Genomic DNA, 22,732 nt, shown 5'->3' on the forward strand with positions numbered 1-22,732 from the left:
TTTAGTCAGTTTTCCTTCTTTTATCACAAATGCTATCTTTTGACGTTCGCATTTTAAACTCTTAGTTTCATTTTTATTACTTTAATCAAAATTTATATGAAAACATAAGTCTTTGTCCTTTATATGAAAATACGAATAGATCGTTCATTCAACTAATAAACGTTTTTGAAAGCGCGCGAATTTTGTATAGTGCAGCAATATTTTGACATTTGTGGACAAAAATTGAAGTAAAGTATTGTACCAGACTAGAAAAATATACAAATAAGCCATGTTTTCTGTATTTAAACCAAAAAAGATTATTTTACAACGTTACTTTGAGAAAGCCGTCTGCTACATTGATGTTGATATTGTGTGTTTTGAATATTTATGTCGCAAGTTTGAGCCACACTTTCCCCTCCTGGCTCCTTAATCATTTTTTCATCGTTGATACTAATAGTAGTTCACACAGTCTATAATTTATCATAATATTTGCCTATAACCTCAATATATTTATTTGTGCACATAGTTATAGTTTGAGAAAGAGATTACCCAAAGAGACTCAAAACAGGATTTGTGTAAATTTCTTGTGTTTGTATTTTTGAAATGCTAACACGTAACCTTTTATTCATGTCATTATTTATTTTACCACCTGTAGCTCTTTAGAAAAAATGCCTTGGGATATTGTCAGTTCCGATTTTGGAGGAGAAGAAACAGTCAACTTTGGTCCGCGAGAGGAGTCAGGGTCGGCACTGTACCAGATTGATACCCTGGCTACGATATCGTCACAGGAAAAGGTTAGAGGCATAGAAATGATGTCATGTTTTAATTTCAGTATGGAACATGAGAGCTTGTCACTTTATTTTGCCTTCTTACTTTTTGATTAACGCTTGGTTTTATTGGTAGCTGTGGTCAAAAAGTCAGAAGACAGATAAAATCCGCCAAGCCAATGAAAGTAGACAGCAAGTCTGTCATTTCTACTTACATTTTAAGAGATTTTCTACAATCTTTTATGATAAATTCCTTGCTTATTTCCTAAATTATGTGACAAGTGAAGATAAGCAAATTAAAACTTTCCATTGAATATGTGTTGTTAGACTTTCCAAAGAGTAAATTATGATTTCTGTTGTTGAATGTTCTGTATTTATATATATGTATATCATGTACATTACTTGTGCTGCATATAAATTTAAATGCCCTCTTTCAGAACTACTGATAAACATGTAAATCATAATCAATAAAAATCCATATTAACGCATTGAATGACTTTAATTTGTTGAATATACTTGAATTTTTGGTCCTAATTTTGTAGGAGGCAGAAGTTCCCCACATCGTGAGTTCAGTGAGAGGAGAATTAGCTTGTCTGTCTGTAGATAGGCATGTCTCTGTGTTCACCGATTGTCAACACACCACCACTCTGGCTTATGGTGAGTTAACTCTGTGTGATTTGAGTGTCAGCAATGTGATGCTGTTGAGTTTTTAATCAATTTTATTTTTAATGTGCAGATAAAAGACTGGAAATCTTCATCACTGCACTGCTGCATGCAGTTCAGCTGTACAAAAGTTCTTATTTGTGACTTTTTAAAGTCACTAACAATATTATTTTAAAAAATTATCACTTTATATTGTCAAAATGTCAAGACAAATTTTGATAAGGAAGGTATTCAAAACTAAAATTTAATGAAAGAAAAGGAACCAAAAAAGAAAAAAAAAGAATGTAAGAAAAGGAACAAACAAAAATCAAATTTTCTTTCAATTTAAAAAAAACAACAATTTGATCAATGTCAGAAATTTATGGGTCGTTGGTTCTTTAAAAGATATTCAAGATTTTTATTAAAAGATCATTTTTCCACATTTGAAATCAAATATTTTAGTTCTTTGGTTTATTAATTTCATGACTTGACTTTTGTAACATCTTCAATGTTTTGTACACACAGATGCTGTCATAGAAGAAATGGCCCTGAGTGAAGACGGGGTTCTAATGATTCTGGGGCTCCATATTCTGGACATGGAGACCTGTAAAATGATCTTCTCTCATGTAAGTACCCACTGTCTACTGTAAAATGATCTTCTCTCATATTACACAGTGGACACATGATATTCTCTCTATGTAAGTACACACTGTAAAATGATCTTCTCTCATGTAAGTACACATAAAATGATCATCTCTCTGTAAAATGGTCTGTAAAATTCTCTCATGTAAGTACACACTGTCTACTGTAAAATGATCTTCTCTCATGTAAGTACACAATGTCTACTGAATGTATAACCTCAAAATATTTGTTTTCCTTTTGATTGCATTTTTATAAACAAATCTGACCATACAATATCCTTGATATCAATTGGAAAAAATACATGTTTGAACTATAATACAAAAAGCATCTGTATTAAGATTACCAAAAAAAAAACCATGTACTGTGTACATGTATTTGCCATTTCATTACTCATTATTTAATGAATTCATATTTTATTGCAGATTTGAATACTGAAAACATTTTATTCTTTCAAAAAATAATAAATTTAATTCTTTCATTTCGTTGTAGATTGTTACACCGCCTAACAGAATGGGGAAAACATTTAGTCGGATCAAGTGTTTTGATGCAGGAGAAGGTAATCCATGTCTTAGATGTACAAAGTCATGTAAATATTAAAGAGAAATCTGTAATGTGCAATTTCATATCTGTATTTATCTTCATAACTTCCATGAAAACTGCCTTTAATTTTTATTTCATAGGAACAATATGAGAGATCTATGTGTTTTTATATAGTGCTCGCATTGCTATTTTGTTATTAATTTTACATGTCTTAACTTCATGTTAATAATTTAATTTATATATAAAATTCTTTATATCTGAAGACAACACTTGTGTTTGTAAACATGGGTTCAAGCTCTGTCGTTAATGTTTATGTTTACCAGGTGTGTTCGATTTGCTAACATTGCACACATCACTGAACACAACCTGAAAGCACTTGTCTATTGCATTTGTTTTCGAAATTTCTCTTCTGACTTTTCCTGATTAAAATTTTCTTATATTAATACTGCACAGATTTCTGAATTCTATGGAATTTGATGTATAAATTTTGTAAACCAGTATTGTGAAAGTTGCGGATGTAAAACACTTTAAACATGCCCGATAATTATGATTTTCTAAATGTTCAGTTATAAAGTTATAAATATAAAGTTTCTACACATGTTTTTATAATGCTTATCTTTCTGAAATGCTCTTGCAATGTGTACATGCACAACTGTCAATCATAAAATTCTACCAAAGACAAATTGTATACCATGTACGTATGCTTTAAGTGCCTGTAATAATTTCAGGTTTGTACAATTTATTTGTGCTGGCAGTCAGTGGAGAACTAAAAATATTGAAGAGTTTTAACAAGGAAACATTCTTGGCTGGAGGAGGTGAGGTCCTTTATTTATATCTAGGGTATGTCTATGGTACAGCCATGGTATAGATGATATTATATCTATGGTATAGATAGATTTAATAACAAGTAAACTCTTTTTATTATCATTTTTTAGAAATTATGTATAAGTATATTAGTGTATCTTTTCTTTAGAATGGTGTCACTTCATGTTGGTAATGAATTCTGCATGTATAATACTGTACATCTGTGAATAAAATATTTGTGTACATGTCCATTACATGTATTTACAAGGTTCAATTTTATAGATCTGAAAGTATGATGGTACATGCCTTACATTTATAATAATATGTACATTTACATTTGTAACCACTATATTGTAATTAATACCCTTCATACGTTGTATCATTGTATCTATAATTTTTTCAGACGGGATTCGTACCGTGCTGAAGGAGAAACTTATCTCCACCAATGTTAGTGACGTCCACTCCTTAGTAACTGACCTACTGTGTTTGAATGACTGCTTCATCACCATGGTAATATGTAAACTGTGTTCAGTAATTTTGCTGTTTGACTTGCTGAAACCCTCTCATAAAAGAATATAAAGCATGATAATGTTTTTCCTAATTAACCTTTTTTATGTTAAATATCGATGAAGACCAATCCCGATAAGTATTTTTGTCAGATTGTTTATAATAGACTTTTCTGCATGCATTGATTTATACACTGTACATGTAGGTACCTCACATTGAAAATATGTGTAATTTTGCAAAAACTTACATATCATGACTGGCTATCTTGCTAAGCTGATGTTGAAAATCATTGGCTCAGAGTTCCCGAAACTAGTCAAAAATATATCGGACAATTGTCCTGTAAATATTCAAAACGAGTTGTAAAACATTAATTTTTTGTATGTAAATTTAACATATTAGAGTTTGGAAATTTTGTCGATATAATAAATAATATGTGTAAATGAAAAGATGGCAAATGCAGATTTTTTTTTTAGATTTATTGAAATATTTTCTATTAATTCTATTCATCGTATTAGATTATTGGTATTATGTCCTTTCTGAGAGTTTTTTTATTTTTTTAAATAAAATATGCAACATTGTTTAATATTTTCAGATATTTCTGATAGTTAAAACGTATTATACAACCTCCACACAGTTAAAAATATGTACTGATGATATAAAAATATGCAAATTATCATGAAAATTATGATTTTAAGTGAATTTTTGTCAGTTTTATTATTAAAGTAGATTTTTTTGCAAAGGGGAAAAACGTGCATGTATTTTTGCTATCAAATTGGAAAAAAAATCCAAAAGTTGGTATAATATGTACATGCTAATAGATTAAATTATAGAGAAAATAATAAATGGTTACAATGTAGTCAAGCAGAAATAGCAGGCAACTTTCAAATCTTGCAAAACGAAAGTAGATTGTCACATTTTTTTACTGTGCTGCATATAATTAAAGGGAAAAAATTTGTTTGACAGTGTTTTAACTGTTTTTCTTGCTTATGGAGATTAATATTTTAATAAGATTAACAATTTATTGAAGAATGCACGAGAATAATCTGGCGCGCCCCTGACGTTTTTTTTATTTCCTTTAGTTTTGCATTTGTTAATTGTCAGGACAATTGAATTAAATGATTTTGTTAAGATTATTTGTAATTGTTATAAAAAAAGTCTGTAAAAAAAACCATCGGACATTTTGCATTTTTACCGGTCCCATTCAAAGTGAATTGAACTCTGTTGGCTTTTGAAGTGTGTCGCATATGCTTGATTGGGGGCAAAATTGTCAAGAATTTGGATTTAATTACAAAACAGCTGACTTGTTTGGTTGTAGGGGATTGGAGATGGAATTATGGGAGTTTGGGAATGGGAAGACAGGGAAGCAGTGTTGGATGAAGAAGTTGGAGATTACTTAATCTCAGGTAAAAGTTGGAGATAAGGTAATCTCAGGTAAAAATTAGAAATCTTTTAATCTCAGGTAAAATTAGTGATAGCTTAATCTTCATGAAAATTGGAGATTAATTTCATGAAAAAAAAAATGGTAAAAGATGATTATATATTTGTTCGTGTTAAAAGAAATTAATTTCAAGTAAAAGTTGGAGAATACTTTATCTCAGGTAAAAGTTGGAGATTACTTAATCACAGTTCTAGATTACTGTATTTAATGTAAAATACACATGCATGTTTTATAAAATACTCATCACATCATGAAAATAATAACAGCATGTATAAATTAATTATAATTTTTATTTTAATTTTATGGAAACTGTAAATCCAACAGTTCTAATTTCAGCCTCTGGAATTGTTCAAGGAAAAGTCACAAGTGATGGAAATTTCTTATTCTCACTGGATACAAAGGTACATGTATATGTTTGATATCTATCAGTGACAATGGGTCATATAAACAAGTACAGATTGTTTTTTATGATTGTTTTTGTTTTTAGGGTAATTTGTGTCTATGGAGCACCCAGGCCTGGTTTCTTCTGAATCAGTGGACAGAGGTCAAAGTTCAGGAGTTTCAATTATTAGAAACAAGAGAAGTTCAGAATCAGGGGTAAGTATGGTGAAAGTTTAGAATCTGGGCGTAAAAAATGCAAAACTCAGAGTTATGTATTATTAGTCCCTCAGTCTGTCCTACACGGTTTTCATAATTTTAGTTCTTAACACAATTAAAATATAAAGGTATACCCAAAACCATATGCATAAAATCAGGTGTACATTATTCCATAAGAGAAGTTTATCACTTGTGTCAAAATGTCTGTGGGCCTTTTGTATTCAATTTGACTAGAATTAGAGCTGAAGAACACTTAATTTTTTTTTCAATGCTTTATTATAACATTCCAGGTTACAGGACCTGCGGCTAGCTCTGATCACCACACCAGTAGAAGGCCACAGTACACTCAGGATCCAGAGTCTGCCAAACTTTGAGAATATCTACAACTTACAGCTGAATGCCCCCTGCTTCATCTCAGACTGTCTGCCCTCACAGGTAAGGTTATTATGTATCAGATGTTCACAGGTAAGGTTATTATGTATCAGATGTTCACAGGTAAGGTTATTATGTATCAGATGTTCACAGGTAAGGTTATTATGTATCAGATGTTCACAGGTAAGGTTATTATGTATCAGATGTTCACAGGTAAGCTTAGAATGTATCAGATGTTCACAGGTAACATTATTGTGTATCAGATGTTCACAGCTAAGGTTATTACGTATCAGATGTTCACAGGTTATTATGTATCAGATGTTCACAGCTAAGTTTATTATGTATCAGATGTTCACAGGTTATTATGTATCAGATGTTCACAGGTAAGGTTATTATGTATCAGATGTTCACAGGTAAGGTTATTATGTATCAGATCTTCACAGGTAAGGTTATTGTGTATCAGATGTTCACAGGTGATGTTATTATGTATCAGATCTTCACAGGTGAGGTTATTATGTATCAGATCTTCACAGGTGAGGTTATTATGTATCAGATCATCACAGGTAAGTTAATTATGTATCAGATGTTCACAGGTGATGTTATTGTGTATCAGATCTTCACAGGTGAGGTTATTATGTATCAGATGTTCACAGGTGATGTTATTATGTATCAGATCTTCACAAGTAAGGTTATTATGTATCAGATCTTCACAAGTAAGGTTATTATGTATCAGATCTTCACAGGTGATGTCTTATGTATCAGATCTTCACAAGTAAGGTTATTATGTATCAGATCTTCACAAGTAAGGTTATTATGTATCAGATCTTCACAAGTAAGGTTATTATGTATCAGATCTTCACAAGTAAGGTTATTGTGTATCAGATCTTCACAGGTAAGGTTATTGTGTATCAGATCTTCACAGTTGAGGTTATTGTGTATCAGGTCTTCACAGGTAAGGTTATTATGTATCAGATGTTCACAGGTGAGGTTATTATGTATCAGATGTTCACAGGTAAATTTTAAATCTTCACAGGTAAGGTTATTTTTATATCAAATCTCCACAGGTTATTTTATTATTCAACACAGTTCCTTGTTATGTTTTGTCTCTTAAAATTTGTTGATCAGTATGGTGAAGTGGATTTGATTAAAGGGAATGAAGATGTTTACGAATGATTTGTTAATAAACTTTTTTGGAAAAAAAAAGCTTGGTTTAAGACTGTTTGGTTAAGAAATAAATAAATGCTTGTTACATGTGCTTAAGCTTCATAATAAATATTGAATGTATTTTCTTTCAGGAATATTTATTTGTAGTGGAGTGTTGCCCTGATGTAGAGTAAGTGTTTGTGCATTTCATCGTATTCAATTATTCATAGGTTTATCAATTTCACTTGAAATATGAGATACCTAGGATTTCATTAATGTCAGTTACAATCTGTGTTTAGATGTCCCAATCTGGTGTCAACAGTAAGATTCCGTTGTCTGACTGAGACCAATCCAGAAACCAGGTAACTATAGGAAATGAGTGAAGTTTTTAAAGATATGAAATAAATAGAGTTTTTGTTATAAATTTCCATAATGCTAGCTCTTCAGCTTTGGCCACTCTGCTTGTATGTAATGGCTACATGCACTTAAAAGATTTTTGTGTGATTCCTCACAAATTTGTTTGTTGTTAGTTATTTATCATTGAATTTATTTTACTTCAGACTATATCATATCCTCTCCAAAAAGAAATTTGAAGAAGCAGTGCTGTTTGCCAAGATGTATCATTTAGAAATTGATGTAAGTGTATGACTGCCTATCATACAAAAGTTTAGCAAAACTCTTATAATTTATTATATCATGTGGCATTCCTCCCTTTTTGTTTTAGCATGTATACAAAGTAAAAGTGAATTACCTGCTGGAGCAGTTGTCTCCCTGGAATATGAAGAAATATAGAGAAGAGACCACTAATGACCTTATACAACAACTCTGGGAATGTCTACAGTTTGTCAAGGTTAGGTTTCTAAGATACATTTATATTCTTTGTTCATTTCTGGTATATAGAGTCATGTATGCATATATTGACAGGTGCCTCTCTCTTTGTGCATCACATTTATGCCTATCTGTAAAAGTAGTAAAAATATGTGCTGTATCAGACTTTTATCTTGTTAATACGCTGTATATGGTGCTAAATTATGCTGCTTTGTAATGAATGACACAAATAGACACAAATCAAGTTTTAAAATGGTTTAAATAGAACTTGATCTGTAAATATTGCTCTTAAATTTTGCTCTTAAAATTTTCTGGGTCTTATGTCCTATGTTATGAAATGTTAATAAATGTATAGAAATAAAGGACAAATGAGTACTAGAGTTAAATTTGTTTTCAGTCTTTACAGCTCTGTCATGAAGTTATACTGTGTGTTTGAATGTTTCAGGATGATTTAGAGCTGATAGAGAACTGTATGAACTCAGCCCTCCCTACACTGGTCCTCACACAACAGATGTTGGAGCACTGCAGGAAAATGGTGAGGGTCTTTAATGAAAACATTTACCTAACAAATGCATGTTTATCAACCCACCCACCCCCCTTCCCAGAAAAAAAAGAAAAACAAAAAAAATCCTAAAATTAAAAATAAATTTGGGAGGAGAAACAAAGAACATTATGTGTAAAGTTTCTCTTTAACTTTGATTAAAAATCTTCTAACAACAGTTTTACAATTGTAGAAATTACACATTGCAAACTGGAAAAAAAAAATTGAAATTAAGGTTAGAAATGTTTGAATAATTGTTCAATTTTTTTTAGGGATGTCAATTTTACTCGGACAGCTTAGTCGAATAGTCGGATGCTTTAGTCGAACGATAGTCGAATATTCGTTTAATTTTAATTATTTTTTCATATCATTTTCATTGTTTGTCTTTTACAGACTAGTTTACAATGTCCGGTATTTAATCTACGCTATCACCATTATACAACGAATTTCTTAATTGTAAACATGTACATAGTACAATTATAAATACTGTTCATCAATATGTATCCAATGTATTTAATTTCAAAATAAATATATAAGATTCACATTTTATCTAAATGTAGGATATCAAACGCCCGTATTTGTCCTTTCATTACATAACAGTAGTGTACACATGTACCCGATAATTGAAGCCAATTTCTACGTGTCCATCAATGATCTTTGACAGGTAAACAATTAGAGCGTGGCTCTTATGAAAACAAAGAGAGAGCAAGAGCTTGGGATAAATTTTAATTATAAAAATTTATGCAAACAATAAATGATTGTATGAAATAAATATCAGAAAAAGAAGACACGGTTTAATTACTCTCATAACTGACCCCAATTTACATGTATTTACAATTTTGTAATAGCCGTTTAATTAGGGTCTTCCGCTTCCTTCGGAAGACCCTACTGTTATTCTATTGTTTCTTATTATTCTTTTTTTTTTTCCCGCTCGATTTTTGACAGGCGATTTCTCAAAGACCTTTCGACCGATTTTTATGAAACTTTCAGGTTAGATACCTTGTGTATACACCTATTTATACCTGTTTACAATTTTTTGATACATGCCTTTCTTTGTGAGTTATTGCCCTTTAATTGATAATTTTTGATGTCTCGTTTCCACTAAAAATCTCAGGAAGGACACATGATATTTCCATGAAAGTTGGAGAACTTGTAGCCAATACATTGTAGATGTGCAGAACGATAAAATTATAAGCTGATTTCTTAAAGCTCGGAAGCTATGTGACGGCAAATTTTAGCATCTTTTTTTCCTTGAAATTTTGCTTCTTTTTGTGTAATAACTTCTGAACCGAAAATAATTTGGTAAGAAATATATAACAAAAGTTGTGCGTAATTACAAGAGCTTTCATATAAGATCAAGGAAAAGGGGCTGGCCCCTATAATTAGGGGTTAATAGCTCATACACGTTTTTTTCTGATAGCTAAAAATATTGGTATATTATGAAAATGTTTGACTGAAATAATTTCGAACTTATTAAATCTTGCCATTTGATATAAAAAGAAATAAACTTCAAGCTATATTTAATTGTTTTTTATAAAACAAATATGTGAGAAACCTTTCAGGAACAAGTTGTCCACTATAACTAGCCAAGCCTTTACAGCATGTGTACTGTATTAGTTGATGCATCTGAAAGATATAGTTTTGATTCGGTGTTTTTCTGTTTTCTTTTTATTCAAATAATTAAAAATATGGTGATGTACACAACAATAATTAGTTTAGAGGATTTTTTTTCGGGGTCTTTTGCTTGTAAACAACGCGCGGCATTGTGGGAAATGTGAAGGTTCTAAGACGCGATGTACTAAAAACATGATTTGACCTGATTCATAATTGTCAGTAAATATTCAAAATCACTTTATGTAAGATAAAAACATTAGGTAAATATCAGGTCTTTAGTATATCCGGTTTTTAGTGCGTCCCATCGAAACCGGACACATGTTTTGTTTACAAACTCAAACTGAAATCGAGAAATGATGTGAAGTTGAAAATTTTTTCACCATACAAGCCGTATGTAGACATGCACGCACATTTAATCTGCAGCTACGAAGTATTTTATCAGTCCTCTGGAGCATTATTCCAAGCAGAATTATCCGATTTACAATTTCTTGTGTGAATTGTTTACGAGGAAATCCCGACTGTCCTATTATGATGAACACTCTTGATTCTGTTTCGGAGTTCCCAGTGATAAATGTATCGAGTGATGAAAGAGTTGACGGTGACATTTAATGTATGATTGGCGTGGACCATGGGAATGAAGGTAAGAATTTTTTAACCTAAAATTTACAATACTATGGCCAGTTGATGGCAGCTTAGATCTTTGATTTTTTTTAGAAATACTTTAATACACAGACTCACCGATATATTGTTTGTTTACAGTTCAGACGCTCTCTATTAACCATTTAAAATCCAGACAGCTTTATATTTTATTTAAATATATGTGATCATGTAATTTCAACAAGACTCGCATTCAAAGTCATACTTTAATTCACATTACACTTATTGTTACAGTGTATATTCTTCAACTAATATGTTAATGTTGCGACTGTTAGCAGTCTAGTCGAACCCTCAAACGGGGGTATACCCTCAAACGAGGGTTTTCCTTCCCTAAATGCAACGCACGAAAGCGGAATAACGATAACTCTTCTTATTTAAAAAATAATTTTTTTAAAAAAATCATAAACATACAAAAATGAATTGTCTACACCTTTGTTTTCAATTAAAAAAAAAAAATAAAAATGTTTTCGTTTTTATTTACGTCATTTCTGAGGCACAAAAGTTTGTTTACAGGACAGAGGAAATTCGGACATGCACACAAGAAAGTGTAGAAAAATAATAAATAACATGCTAAATACACAAGATTTTTAATACCGGGGAAGGGAATTATATGTAGTTAAACTTTAAGCAAATGATTTTTTGTTTATTCATCCGTTTTATTAAATTATGAATAAAAAATCTAGTTGTATCAAGCATGGAGGTCAAGGCACAGAATATGCTAACTTTGGAAGAGAAAAAGTCTCGATTTTTGCAATAAACATATACTTTTTCACAATACAATCTCTTTAAACATCTTTAATCTACCAAATTTGAGTACATACAGAGCTACGAAATAATCCATCACTTTGCACGAGCATATTTTGTGGACCACACGTTTTTCCGTGAAAACGGCACTTTTTTAGTGTCTGCGCATGCGCCATACCCCCGTTTGAGGGTACGGTTTTCCTCCTTCCGTTTACCCCCGTTTGAGGGTTCGACTAGACTGGTTAGGGTGAGGTCATATACTTATTCAGTTTAAATTTGGCTCAGGTTTTTCAAACTGGACTTGACATTTGGTGCATCAATGCCCTGTTCACACCGAGAGTTTAGTTCAAGTAAGTTTAATTCGATCGAAATAATTTACTGCGCATTAAATTACTTCGCATTAGCTTTGTGTGAACACTAAGGAAAGCTAATTCGAATCAAATTTTGAGGCATGCGTAATATGGCAAAATTAAGTCAAATGCTACATGTTTATGGTCAGTTTTAAGTACTTGTGGTAATTTTGAGTGAAAAACTAAGGAAAACAGTGTTAATCACTAGAATGTTTCTAGAGACACTGTGATATTATGTCAAATACATCTGCTTCTGCTTAAGATGACATGATTTGTAAATGATGTCATAAAAGCCTTACTGACGCCTGACTGTAGAAGTAAAATTTTTAATTTGCATTTGTTTACTTTGCCAGACCTGTTTACTCTTACGATTTCGCCGTATTTTTTACGGATTTTTAGTCTAAAATACGTCTCACGTTTTGCCATTATGAAAATACGGAAATCAGAAACAAGTTAGTTTGGAATTTAACAGTTAGTTTTCGTTATGATCTGTCGTAGATTTACTTTATTTATCGCTAAATAAGAGAAAGATTTCAAACACCTAAAGCGATATCAGGTTGCCAAAACGCTACAAATGGTATTATAAAATGACCTTGTTGTTAAACAATGTTTTAGTAGCCAGAAAAGCAGTTTTTCTCTTAATATATGTAAAATTGATGGAAAGTGAAATCTTACTGGCAAATGCCAAATCTCACGGACAAATCTTAAGAAAAATACTGAGAGACAACGTTATGGGTAAACAGGTCTGCTTTGCATTACCTGTCATGTAAACACAGTTTAATTCGCATTAGTTTACTTCGCGATAATTTACTGTGAATTAAACTCTTCGTGTGAACAGGGCACTAGACTTTGAAGTCACATGACGTCGCAGTGTAAGTTAGGCTTACATTAGCAGTCTAAAGCTTTAAAAGTGCTGACTTGAAGGAAGAATGTTTATTTTCACTATTTATCTGTAATTTAACCATTAAATCAAGGTGAACTTCTTTTTTGGAAACTTTTGGTCATGATCTTGCAAGAATGTAGCTTTAACATGTTAAAGAAGCAAAGTATTGGGAGTCCAAAGTTAGGCCAGCATTTTTTTTATTTTTAGGTTTACGAACATCAGAATGAAAAAGTCCTGTAGGAGGAGGAAATAAAAAAAAAAATAAAATTATATTTTGGATACATTATCGACTTTTCTACATTAATTTTTGCTTCTTTTTTATGCTCTCCTAACAGGTTTCTTGCCACTGGACACATAAGGGTTGCAAAGGGGAAAATACAACCTTTAATTGTTTATTTCATCATCTACCAGTTGGGGGCAGTGATGTAAATCTTTTGATGTTGGACAAAATACAGATTTTTTAAATCTCTTTTAATATATCTTCATTTTTGTTTTTAATGTGTGTTAGGTAGAAATTAATCTAAAATATTAATTTACTCTAGACCTAGAAAAGTAATAATTCCTTTCATAAAACAGACAGGGAGTATTCCCAAGGAGTATTGAGGAGTAGGGTGGAATTTTTTTCAATTAAGTGTAAAATAATTTTTCTGGCCGCCATAACCGAAACTATATGCCTGTATATATTTGTATATTCTTGTTTTTAAATAGTTGAAATATTTCATTTCTGTAGGCTATTGTTTATTTCTTCCTCAAATGGATTTAACTTCTCCCATAGTTTTATTCATTACATCTGATGCATAAGCGACCCTTTTCTGAAGAATGATGCTAAGACTGTAAGCTATGACAGAAACATAAACAATGTCTCTGACAATAGCTACCATGGGCAGTTTTAAACCTGTGGGAGGAAAATAATTTACAATTACAGACACAGTTACTTTTGAATACGGATACATAATTATCTCACCAACATGTCACTTTGCAACAAAGTCGTCAGCATTTTATTGTTCTCTGAACGGGTGAAACGTTTTGAATGGCACTCCTACCGATAAATATTTACATTAAATCAAGCTTTAGTGCTGCTATGGACTTGACACAAATCTCCCTTCAACCCGCCATGTTCATTTAAAACCAGAAGTACGAGTTCGTAAATTTGAAATCTCGATCCCGACTCAAATTTGACATCGGAAAGAAAAAATTCTGTTTTTCTCAATTTTATTTTTTTTCTGAAAATGCAAAAACTTGAGCGGCGGGTTTGTAAACCTAAAAATAAAAAAATGCTGGCCTTACTGCAGAAAAAAATTTGTGTGGATTAATGTGCAAGTCATAATTTTCTCTTTGCCAACTGGCGTTGTCATATAAGCTCGCATTATGAGCAGCGCTTCGTGCTCGCTATAATTGATTGATTGATTGTATAATGTTTAACGTCCCTCTCAAGAATTTTTCACTCATATAGAGACGCCACCAATTGCCGGTGGAGAGCTGCAAATTTTAGTCCTATGCTCAGCACTCAGGGCCACCAAGCAGGGAGGGATCTTTTTATCGTGCCAACACCTACTGTGACACAGGACCTCTGTTTATACGGTCTCATCCGAAGGACCGGTCTCCACGTCCCACAGTGGGATTCGAACCCGCGACGTAAGGATTGACTCCTAACTTCACAACTCTAGAGCAGATGCTCTAACCACTATGCCAGGCGGGCAACTATAAATACCTGTAGCTGTTCAAATAAAGTGTTTAGTATCATAATTTATTGACAAAAAATGGCACAAATGTTGTTCAGTTAAATTGCAAAAGAAATTTATTAAAAAAATTGTAATAAAAAGTTTGCTTTTTTTATGTGATAAGAATGCAAGAATGGTTTGTTTGTTTATTGGCCTTTCAAAATTTTTTCAGTCATTTTATGATGCCACTACTTGGGATAGTAAGCTGCAAATATAGACTTGTACTCAGCACTTATTGCCTTTGAGAAGTAAGGGATTTTTTTTTATGCCAACACATACTGTGACACAGAATCTCGGTTAATTTATACAGTCTCATCGGAGTAACCTGGCTCAAGCATTTCGCAATGGGATTTGAACCTGCGACCTAAGTATAAGCTTCTTATTGATACTTTGATTGATAATGTTATTTGAGAATTTTCACTCATTCACTCATTTATAGATGTAATATATACTGGTGTAAAGCTTCAACTTAGTCCTTTATTTGGAACTCAGGGTCATTGTCCTAAGTAAACATGTACTGTGAGGTTTTTAAGGTCTCATTCACTTCAAATGCTGGGTTCATGGTTAAGGAACATTACTGTGTATATGTTTTTGTCTTAGGTTTGATGCAGTTATGAAAATTCCGGTGTCCCGATAAGGCAACTTGTAAAAGTGTAACAGCGTGTTAGCTAGGAACAATGTGCTAATACAGTGTTCTCAACACTGTCAGGCTAAGGCAACTTAAAACAACATGCAGTTGTGACGACACAAAACGTTGCCATGTTAACACAACTTTACACAATCTATTATGTCTAAGCTTGACGGCGTGGTGTAAACAGCCTGCTGAAGCATTGTTACAAACGCACAAGTACATTGTCACCGTGTTGTCCTTGAAACACACTAGCCCACTGTCAGAAGTGTGGTAGCGCATTTAACTTCACGCTAGCATGTAAGTGTCTTAAACCAGCTAGCATGTTGTCATAGACCTTGTATCATGGTGTTTTAAATGAGCCACATTGTTAGTTTGCACTAGCTCATTGTTCCTTATGTGATAGTGTTTTGTGACTTCATTAGTACATTGTTCCTAATATGCTGTAACACCTTTACAAATGGCCTTATCCTGACACATAAAAAATCATAACCGGATGTACATGTACCACCTTTCTGACTGATTAGTCGGTTAACAACTGTTAACCATTACCATTCCTAATAAATTTTAACATGAACAAGTACATGTAATGTACATTTCCTTTATTTGAAATCATGAAAAACTAATATGTTTTTTCATTACATCCTCAAATGACTGCCTGTAAACCTATATTCATAAATAATTATAGGGTAGTTTTACAAATAATACACATGCAGAAAATGTGACAGTATCTTATAAGTTGCACTTTAAAAAAAAAAAGTTCAATAAAAAATTTTCAATTTCTTTTTGATAGATGTGACTGTCATCTGAGTACTGAAATTTGATGCCAAGCATGGCCATGATTTGCCAGAAGACTGAGAAGAGCATATAATGGGAGATGACAGAGAATAAACAGCATAATGAAATTGAAACTGTCAAGTCTTAGTTTAAGAAGATGTCTTTAAATATACCATATTAAATTTTGATTTGAGAAACAGACATGAATCCACAAATATTAATATATCAATTATTGCTTTCACTTTTTCAAGAGAAATAGATTTTGTTACAGAATCTATGTTTAGTTTGGAATAAATGTTCTTTTTAAATGTGTGTCAGATCTTGCATGTTTACATCTGTATTGAGGTCTTCCGTTTCCAAGGGAAGACATACCAATTCTAATGGTGAAGATGATAAAGGTCTGTCTTCAGCAGTAATATATAAGATCTAATATGTGTATTTTTTCATTATAATAGAAGGAAAGTTGTTATTTTTGCACTTATTTTTGCATTTTTAACTTAAGCATTAACATTTGTGCATGATTCAGCACAAAGGACATGCACATGTTGTTTCAAACAAGATCAAAGAGATGTCCAGTCCCATTTCAAAGTCAACAATCACAGTTTTGCTCATATACTGTTAATGTATTACATTTGGCGTGTATGATATTTGGCGGAAATTCAATTTTCAGTAAGTTAGCGTAGATTTGATTTAGCGCTGTCTGAAGTTGCTATTTATAAAAGTTAATATACAAGACATTTACCGATGTACTTGAATTAGTGGACTCTGCTTTCCGCCAAAATCGCTAAATAGACTACATCGCTAAATGTAATATGTTACAGTAAGCTAAAGCCGTAGTAAATTTTTTAGAATTAAAATTCACCCTTTATCATCTTTATCTTAAATTCTTCAGAATTCCATTTTCCACTTGGCACAGAGAATTCTTTAGTGTAGGGGGATAAAATTTGTTTATATGAAGGGCAGTGCTTTCAAAAGGAGATCTGTTTGTTGAATGTCAAAAGATCTCTTTGTTGAATGTCCTATTCAGAGAATTTTACTACACTCCTATTGAGATACCACCATTTGCCAGTGGAGGGCTGCAAATTAGACACACACATCACATTCCTATGTATTTCTTGTAAAAGTATTGGTCTTCTAACTGATTGACAAAAAATGAAGATAGTTTATCAGTTACACATTGGGTTTACTCACTATCTAATTATTCTGTGTAAAATTAATGTTCTTAAAGCAAATTTTAAGAGGGGATGTATCAAAACACTGATATTTCTCTAGTATGCCATACTTCACTAACATGATTGTATCAAAGATGATATATGCCTACAAATCAAAGTTAAAATATGAGGGAGAATGAATTTTTGGATACAGTTTCAATGCTGTTGGAGTGATTACCATTGGATTATTTATCCTCGTGCTCACTCCACATTCAGACTTTAAGAAAGGGTTTGCTATTTGGGTCAAAGAAATAAAGAATGGTACCAAAATTGACAGTTGAAACATTTCACTTTCTGCTCATCGCTAAGAAGGAAGACCCACTCGTTGCTTTGCAACGAGCTTTGCTCTAGTTTAAAATATTCTTTCTGGATAGTTGTATCACGTCAGTTTTAGTTTGAATCTACAAAACTAAACAAATACATGGCTTATGTCGTCTCCATTTAAAACAGTAAGAGGTAGACAATCATATATAATATAAACATTTTCCTTCCCAATCTGTTTTTTTTTTTGAGTACTTAACTTGAAGACTGTGCATACATATGTTTGACTTACATCATGTTTGATGTTACACTGTTTCACGTAACCTTGATAACACTGTTTACCTTTTTTAAAGCTATACCAAAACTGTAGATTTTGATGACATGTTTCTCGAACATACATCGACGTACAAATAATTTCCTTTGAACAGTTATACCATACCCTTAATTTTACATTTGAAAATATTGATCTGTAAATAAATGAAATGGGCCAGTATAAGTTTATTGCCTTGAATTCAAAATTACTTTGATTTTTAACGAATAATGGACTAAAGAAATTTTAGTCGATAGTGGGTATGATCGAACGATAGTCGAGTACTCGAATATTCGTTGACATCCCTAATTTTTTTATTTCCATAGTTGATGGAATTTCCAGAGCAGAAATTAGATTCCAAAGGCAAGAAAAAGCAGCACAGTTTGATCACCAAGGTAATTATGGAGAGCTGTTTTAAAATGAGAAGTTGGAATGGTTTAAAAAAAGGTACCAAATAAATGATGAAAAAGGAATTATTAACAGAGAAAGAATTTTGAATACAATTTTTTTTGCTCCAGTTGAATGAAATCTCCAGAAGATTGAACACCTATCATATGGCATACAGCTCTAATCAGTACAGGTACTTAATGAAAATAAGATGAACTTTACGTTTTATAATTAATGGTACGCTATCCTAAAAAAAAAATACAACATACAGATGTAGAGTTTTTATTTTCTTTTTTTAGTGCTGAGAACTGGGACCATTTCAGAAAGGCTGATCTACTAGAGGAGGCCCAACACAACATGAGGATGGGGAATCTTAGTGTGGGTCTCACCATCTGGGTCCAGCATCAGGTAAATTAGGGGAATCTTAGTGTGGGACTAACCATCTGGGTCCAGCATCAGGTAAATTAGGGGGAATCTTAGTGTGGGACTCACCATCTGGGTCCAGCATCAGTTAAATTAGGGGAAAGTGTGGGACTCACCATCTGGATCCTACATCAGGTAAATTATGGGAATCCTAGTGTGGGACTCACCATCTGGGTCCAGCATCAGGTAAATTAGGGGAATCTTAGTGTGGGACTCACCATCTGGATCCTACATCAGGTAAATTAGGGGAATCTTAGTGGATCCAGCATCAGGTAAATTAGGGGAATTTTAGTGTGGGATTCACCATCTGGGTCATACATCAGGTAAATTAGGGATATCTTAGTGTGGGGCTCACTGTCTGGGTCCAGCATCAGGTAAATTAGGGGAATCTTAGTGTAGGACCCACCATCTGGGTCCAGCATCAGGTAAATTAGGGGAATCTTAGTGTGGGACTCACCATCTTGGTCTTACATCAGGTAAATTAGGGGAATCTTAGTGTGGGACTCACCATCTGGGTCTTACGTCAGGTAAATTAGGGGAATCTTAGTGTGGGACTCACCATCTGGGTCCAGCATCAGGTAAATTAGGGAAATCTTAGTGTGGGACTCACCATCTGCATCCAGCATCAGGTAAATTAGGGGAATCTTAGTGTGGGACTCACCATCTGCATCCAGCATCAGGTAAATTAGGGGAATCTTAGTGTGGGACTCACCATCTGGGTCCTACATCAGGTAAATTAGGGAAATCTTAGTGTGAGACTCACCATCTGGGTCCAGCATCAAGTAAATTAGGGGAATCTTAGTGTGGGACTCACCATCTGGGTCCTGCAGCAGGTAAATTAGGGAAATCTTAGTGTGGGACTCAACATAAGGGTCATACATCAGTTAAATTAGGGGAATCTTAGTGTGGGACTCACCATCTGGGTCATACATCAGGTAAATTAGGGGCATCTTAGTGTAGGACTCACCATCTGGGTCCTACATCAGGTAAATTAGGGAAATCTTAGTGTGGGACTGACCATCTGGGTCCTGCATCAGATAAATTAGGGGAATCTTAGTGTGGGACTCACCATCTGGGTCCAGCATCAGGTAAATTAGGGGAATCTTAGTGTGGAACTCACCATCTGGGTCCAGCATCAGGTAAATTAGGGGAATCTTAGTGTGGGACTCACCATCTGGGTCCAGCATCAGATAAATTAGGGGAATCTTAGTGTGGGATTTTCCATCTTATATACCAGAGAAAGTGAAAGCTGTAGAGATACTGTACATTATTATTATGCCCCCCTTCGAAGAAGGGAGGGCATATTGCTTTGCTGCTGTCTGTCGGTCGGTCGGTCGGTCGGTCTGTCGGTCTGTCGGTCCATTTAGTTTCCGTTCATTTTCTTCATAACCGTTGCACATACTGAAATGAAATTTGGTATACAGGTATATCAGATGAAAATCTAGGTCAAGTTCTGTTTTGGGTACGATCACACCATAATTGACAGAGTTATGCCCCTTGGACTTGGAAAAAATCCAATTATTTGCAGTTTCCGTTCATTTTCTTTGGAGAGGTTGCACATATTGAAATGGAATTTAGTATACAGATTAGTCAGATGAATATCTAGGCCAAGTTCTGTTTTGGGTACGATCGCACCATAATTGACAGAGTTATGCCCCTTGGACTTAGAAAAATTCCATATTTTTGCAGTTTCCGTTCATTTCCTTTTGAAAGGTTGCACATATTGAAATGGAATTTAGTATACAGATTAGTCAGATGAATATCTAGGTCAAGTTCTGTTTTGGGTACGATCGCACCATAATTGACAGAGTTATGCCCCTTGGACTTAGAAAAATTCCATATTTTTGCAGTTTCCGTTCATTTCCTTTTGAGAGGTTGCACATATTGAAATGGAATTTAGTATACAGATTAGTCAGATGAATATCTAAGTTAAGTTCTGTTTTGGGTATGATCTCACCATAATTGACAGAGTTATGCCCCTTGGACTTAGAAAAATTCCTATTATTTGCAGTTTCCATTCATTTTCTTTTGAGAAGTTGCACAAATTGAAATGGAATTTAGTATTCAAATCAATCAGACGAATATCTAGGTCAAGTTATGTTTTGGGTATAATTACACCATTTTTGACAGAGTTATGCCCTTTTGGACTTAGAAAAATTCCAATTTGTGGGGAAGGGGGGGGGGGGCATAAGTGTTTTACAAACATCTCTTGTTTAGATGTTGTTTTGTAGTCTGAGTGGGAGAGAATCCTGAAGCCTGGTGTTGTAGATGCCTTCCTGTCCTATATATCAGAGAAAGTGAGGGCTGTAGAGATACTGGACATTATTATTGAGATGGTGTTTTGTAGTCTGAGTGTTGTTTTGTAGTCTGAGTGGGAGAGAATCCTGAAGCCTGGTGTTGTGGATGCCTTTCTGTCCTACATACCAGAGAAAGTGAGAGCTGTAGAGATACTAGGAATTCTGAAGGACAGCATCATACCTTATGTCATCAGACTCATCCCAGATAAACTGGTCAGGAGCCTATTTTCCATCCAGTATACATATTGTTTAAATTTACAAATTTGAAGTTATTTTAATATTTTGTTTTCAAAGTTTTCTTATGCTTAATTCAGTAAGATATTTTACATACAAAATAGATGTAAAGGGAAAAATATCAGATGTAAGTTTTGTTGTAAAACGTATGTCTGAAATCCTTTGTTGATACTGTGGTTAAACTTATTTTGTAGGAAAGCTTAGTCTCCTGGGTCATCAGAAAAGCCACAAATTTGGAACTCATGGAAAAGGTAATAAAATTAATTATTTATAAAAAAAAAATTTGCAATGCTTTTAATTCTTAAGATTTACATTCAAACTTCTCACTATGTTTTACGATAACTTTTTAAATGAACTCCAGATATGAAATTATATAATATTATTCAATAATCATTACTAGTAATTTCTATATTGACATTCATTATTTCATCTTCCTAATAGTCAAAGAATAAAAATTAAAAAAGAATTAAAATACAATTAAAATCAAAAATGATTCAATTTAAGGAAGGCCCATACTTTTACGGATCCGGTTTTAATTTTACACATCAATATAAAATTCTGATTATCACTTGTCCATTGAAATAAAATCTTTTTGGGTGATTGAAAATGTTTAGCAAGTATATACTTGTTTACTATAGTGTAATTGTACATACAAAGCATCTAATATATACCTTATTAATGGAAACTAACACTTTGCACTCTGTCCATAGGATCCATATATCATTTGGTACATACACAGACACAAAATTCTTAGTTGCCTTTATGGACCAAAAGCTTTTTAATTTTCTTTTAAGCAAACTCACTTGAGATCTATTTTTATTGATTTTTATCTTTATTGATTTTAAGTCTATATCATCCATTTAAGTTTTGCTTTTTTTTTTAATTTTGCAATGAACAATTGAAAAAACTGATATTCCAAAAATGGGGGTATACGTCTTCAAAAGATAATTTTGTTAAAATTCTCTGGTCAATCGTAATAAAGTATGTGTTTTTGTTAACTTTAGGTATAATTCTTAATAGTTTTAAAGAAAAAATGGCATCTAAACAGTTAAGATTTTGAGAATTATAAAAACTAAAGAGATTTTGAGATTTTTTTTGAAGGACATGGGTAGACTCAACGTCAATTTGTTAATGTTTTGCAATAAAGATTTCAAATATTCTCTTGGCAAATGAATATGTTTGATTTTCATAAGTTTTGACATAAATTTGATGTGATTTGGTGCATAACTAAATAAAATATGATATCACACTTCTTTATGTTCCATTTTGGCTCTTGAATTTTTAGAGGTATTTGCGCTGAGGCATGTTGTATGAAAATTAACCTGCAAAGATATGTCTTTTATGGGTGTTTTATTTAGTTTAAGACTTATTCAAGGTATTCAAATTAAAAAATTATCAGTTTGACAGAAAATTCTGAGAGTATGGACCAACCTTA

General features: G+C 32.9%; 1 protein-coding gene across 1 annotated transcript; it reads left to right on the plus strand.

Annotated features, from left to right (window-relative positions):
* The first annotated feature begins 161 nt into the window (after window positions 1-161).
* On the plus strand, window positions 162-21,132 carry LOC134283336 (kinetochore-associated protein 1-like). The gene is made up of 20 exons (XM_062765790.1): window positions 162-227; window positions 643-773; window positions 1,289-1,403; window positions 1,914-2,014; window positions 2,520-2,586; window positions 3,299-3,385; window positions 3,778-3,884; window positions 5,197-5,284; window positions 5,656-5,720; window positions 5,807-5,916; window positions 6,207-6,351; window positions 7,584-7,621; window positions 7,731-7,793; window positions 7,992-8,067; window positions 8,156-8,281; window positions 8,705-8,794; window positions 18,283-18,351; window positions 18,475-18,536; window positions 18,643-18,751; window positions 20,998-21,132. Exons 2-20 carry the CDS (start codon window positions 648-650, stop codon window positions 21,130-21,132), a joined length of 1,779 nt encoding a protein of 592 aa, XP_062621774.1. The 5' UTR covers window positions 162-227; window positions 643-647.
* The last annotated feature ends 1,600 nt before the right edge of the window (window positions 21,133-22,732 follow it).

This window comes from Saccostrea cucullata, unplaced genomic scaffold (assembly GCF_032062105.1).
Source record: "Saccostrea cucullata isolate Sc308-1 unplaced genomic scaffold, CSIRO_AGI_Scuc_v1 ctg1224, whole genome shotgun sequence".
Classification (NCBI taxonomy): Eukaryota; Metazoa; Mollusca; class Bivalvia; order Ostreida; family Ostreidae; genus Saccostrea; species Saccostrea cuccullata.

What these genes read in the sequence shown, in the direction of transcription:
- LOC134283336 (XM_062765790.1), top strand. Translation starts at nt 648, where the DNA reads ATGCCTTGGGATATTGTCAGTTCCGATTTTGGAGGAGAAGAAACAGTC. An exon ending in CACCACCACTCTGGCTTATG is followed by an intron (nt 1,404 to 1,913) that starts GTGAGTTAACTC and finishes TTGTACACACAG; the next exon opens with ATGCTGTCATAGAAGAAATG. An exon ending in GTGTTTTGATGCAGGAGAAG is followed by an intron (nt 2,587 to 3,298) that starts GTAATCCATGTC and finishes TAATAATTTCAG; the next exon opens with GTTTGTACAATTTATTTGTG.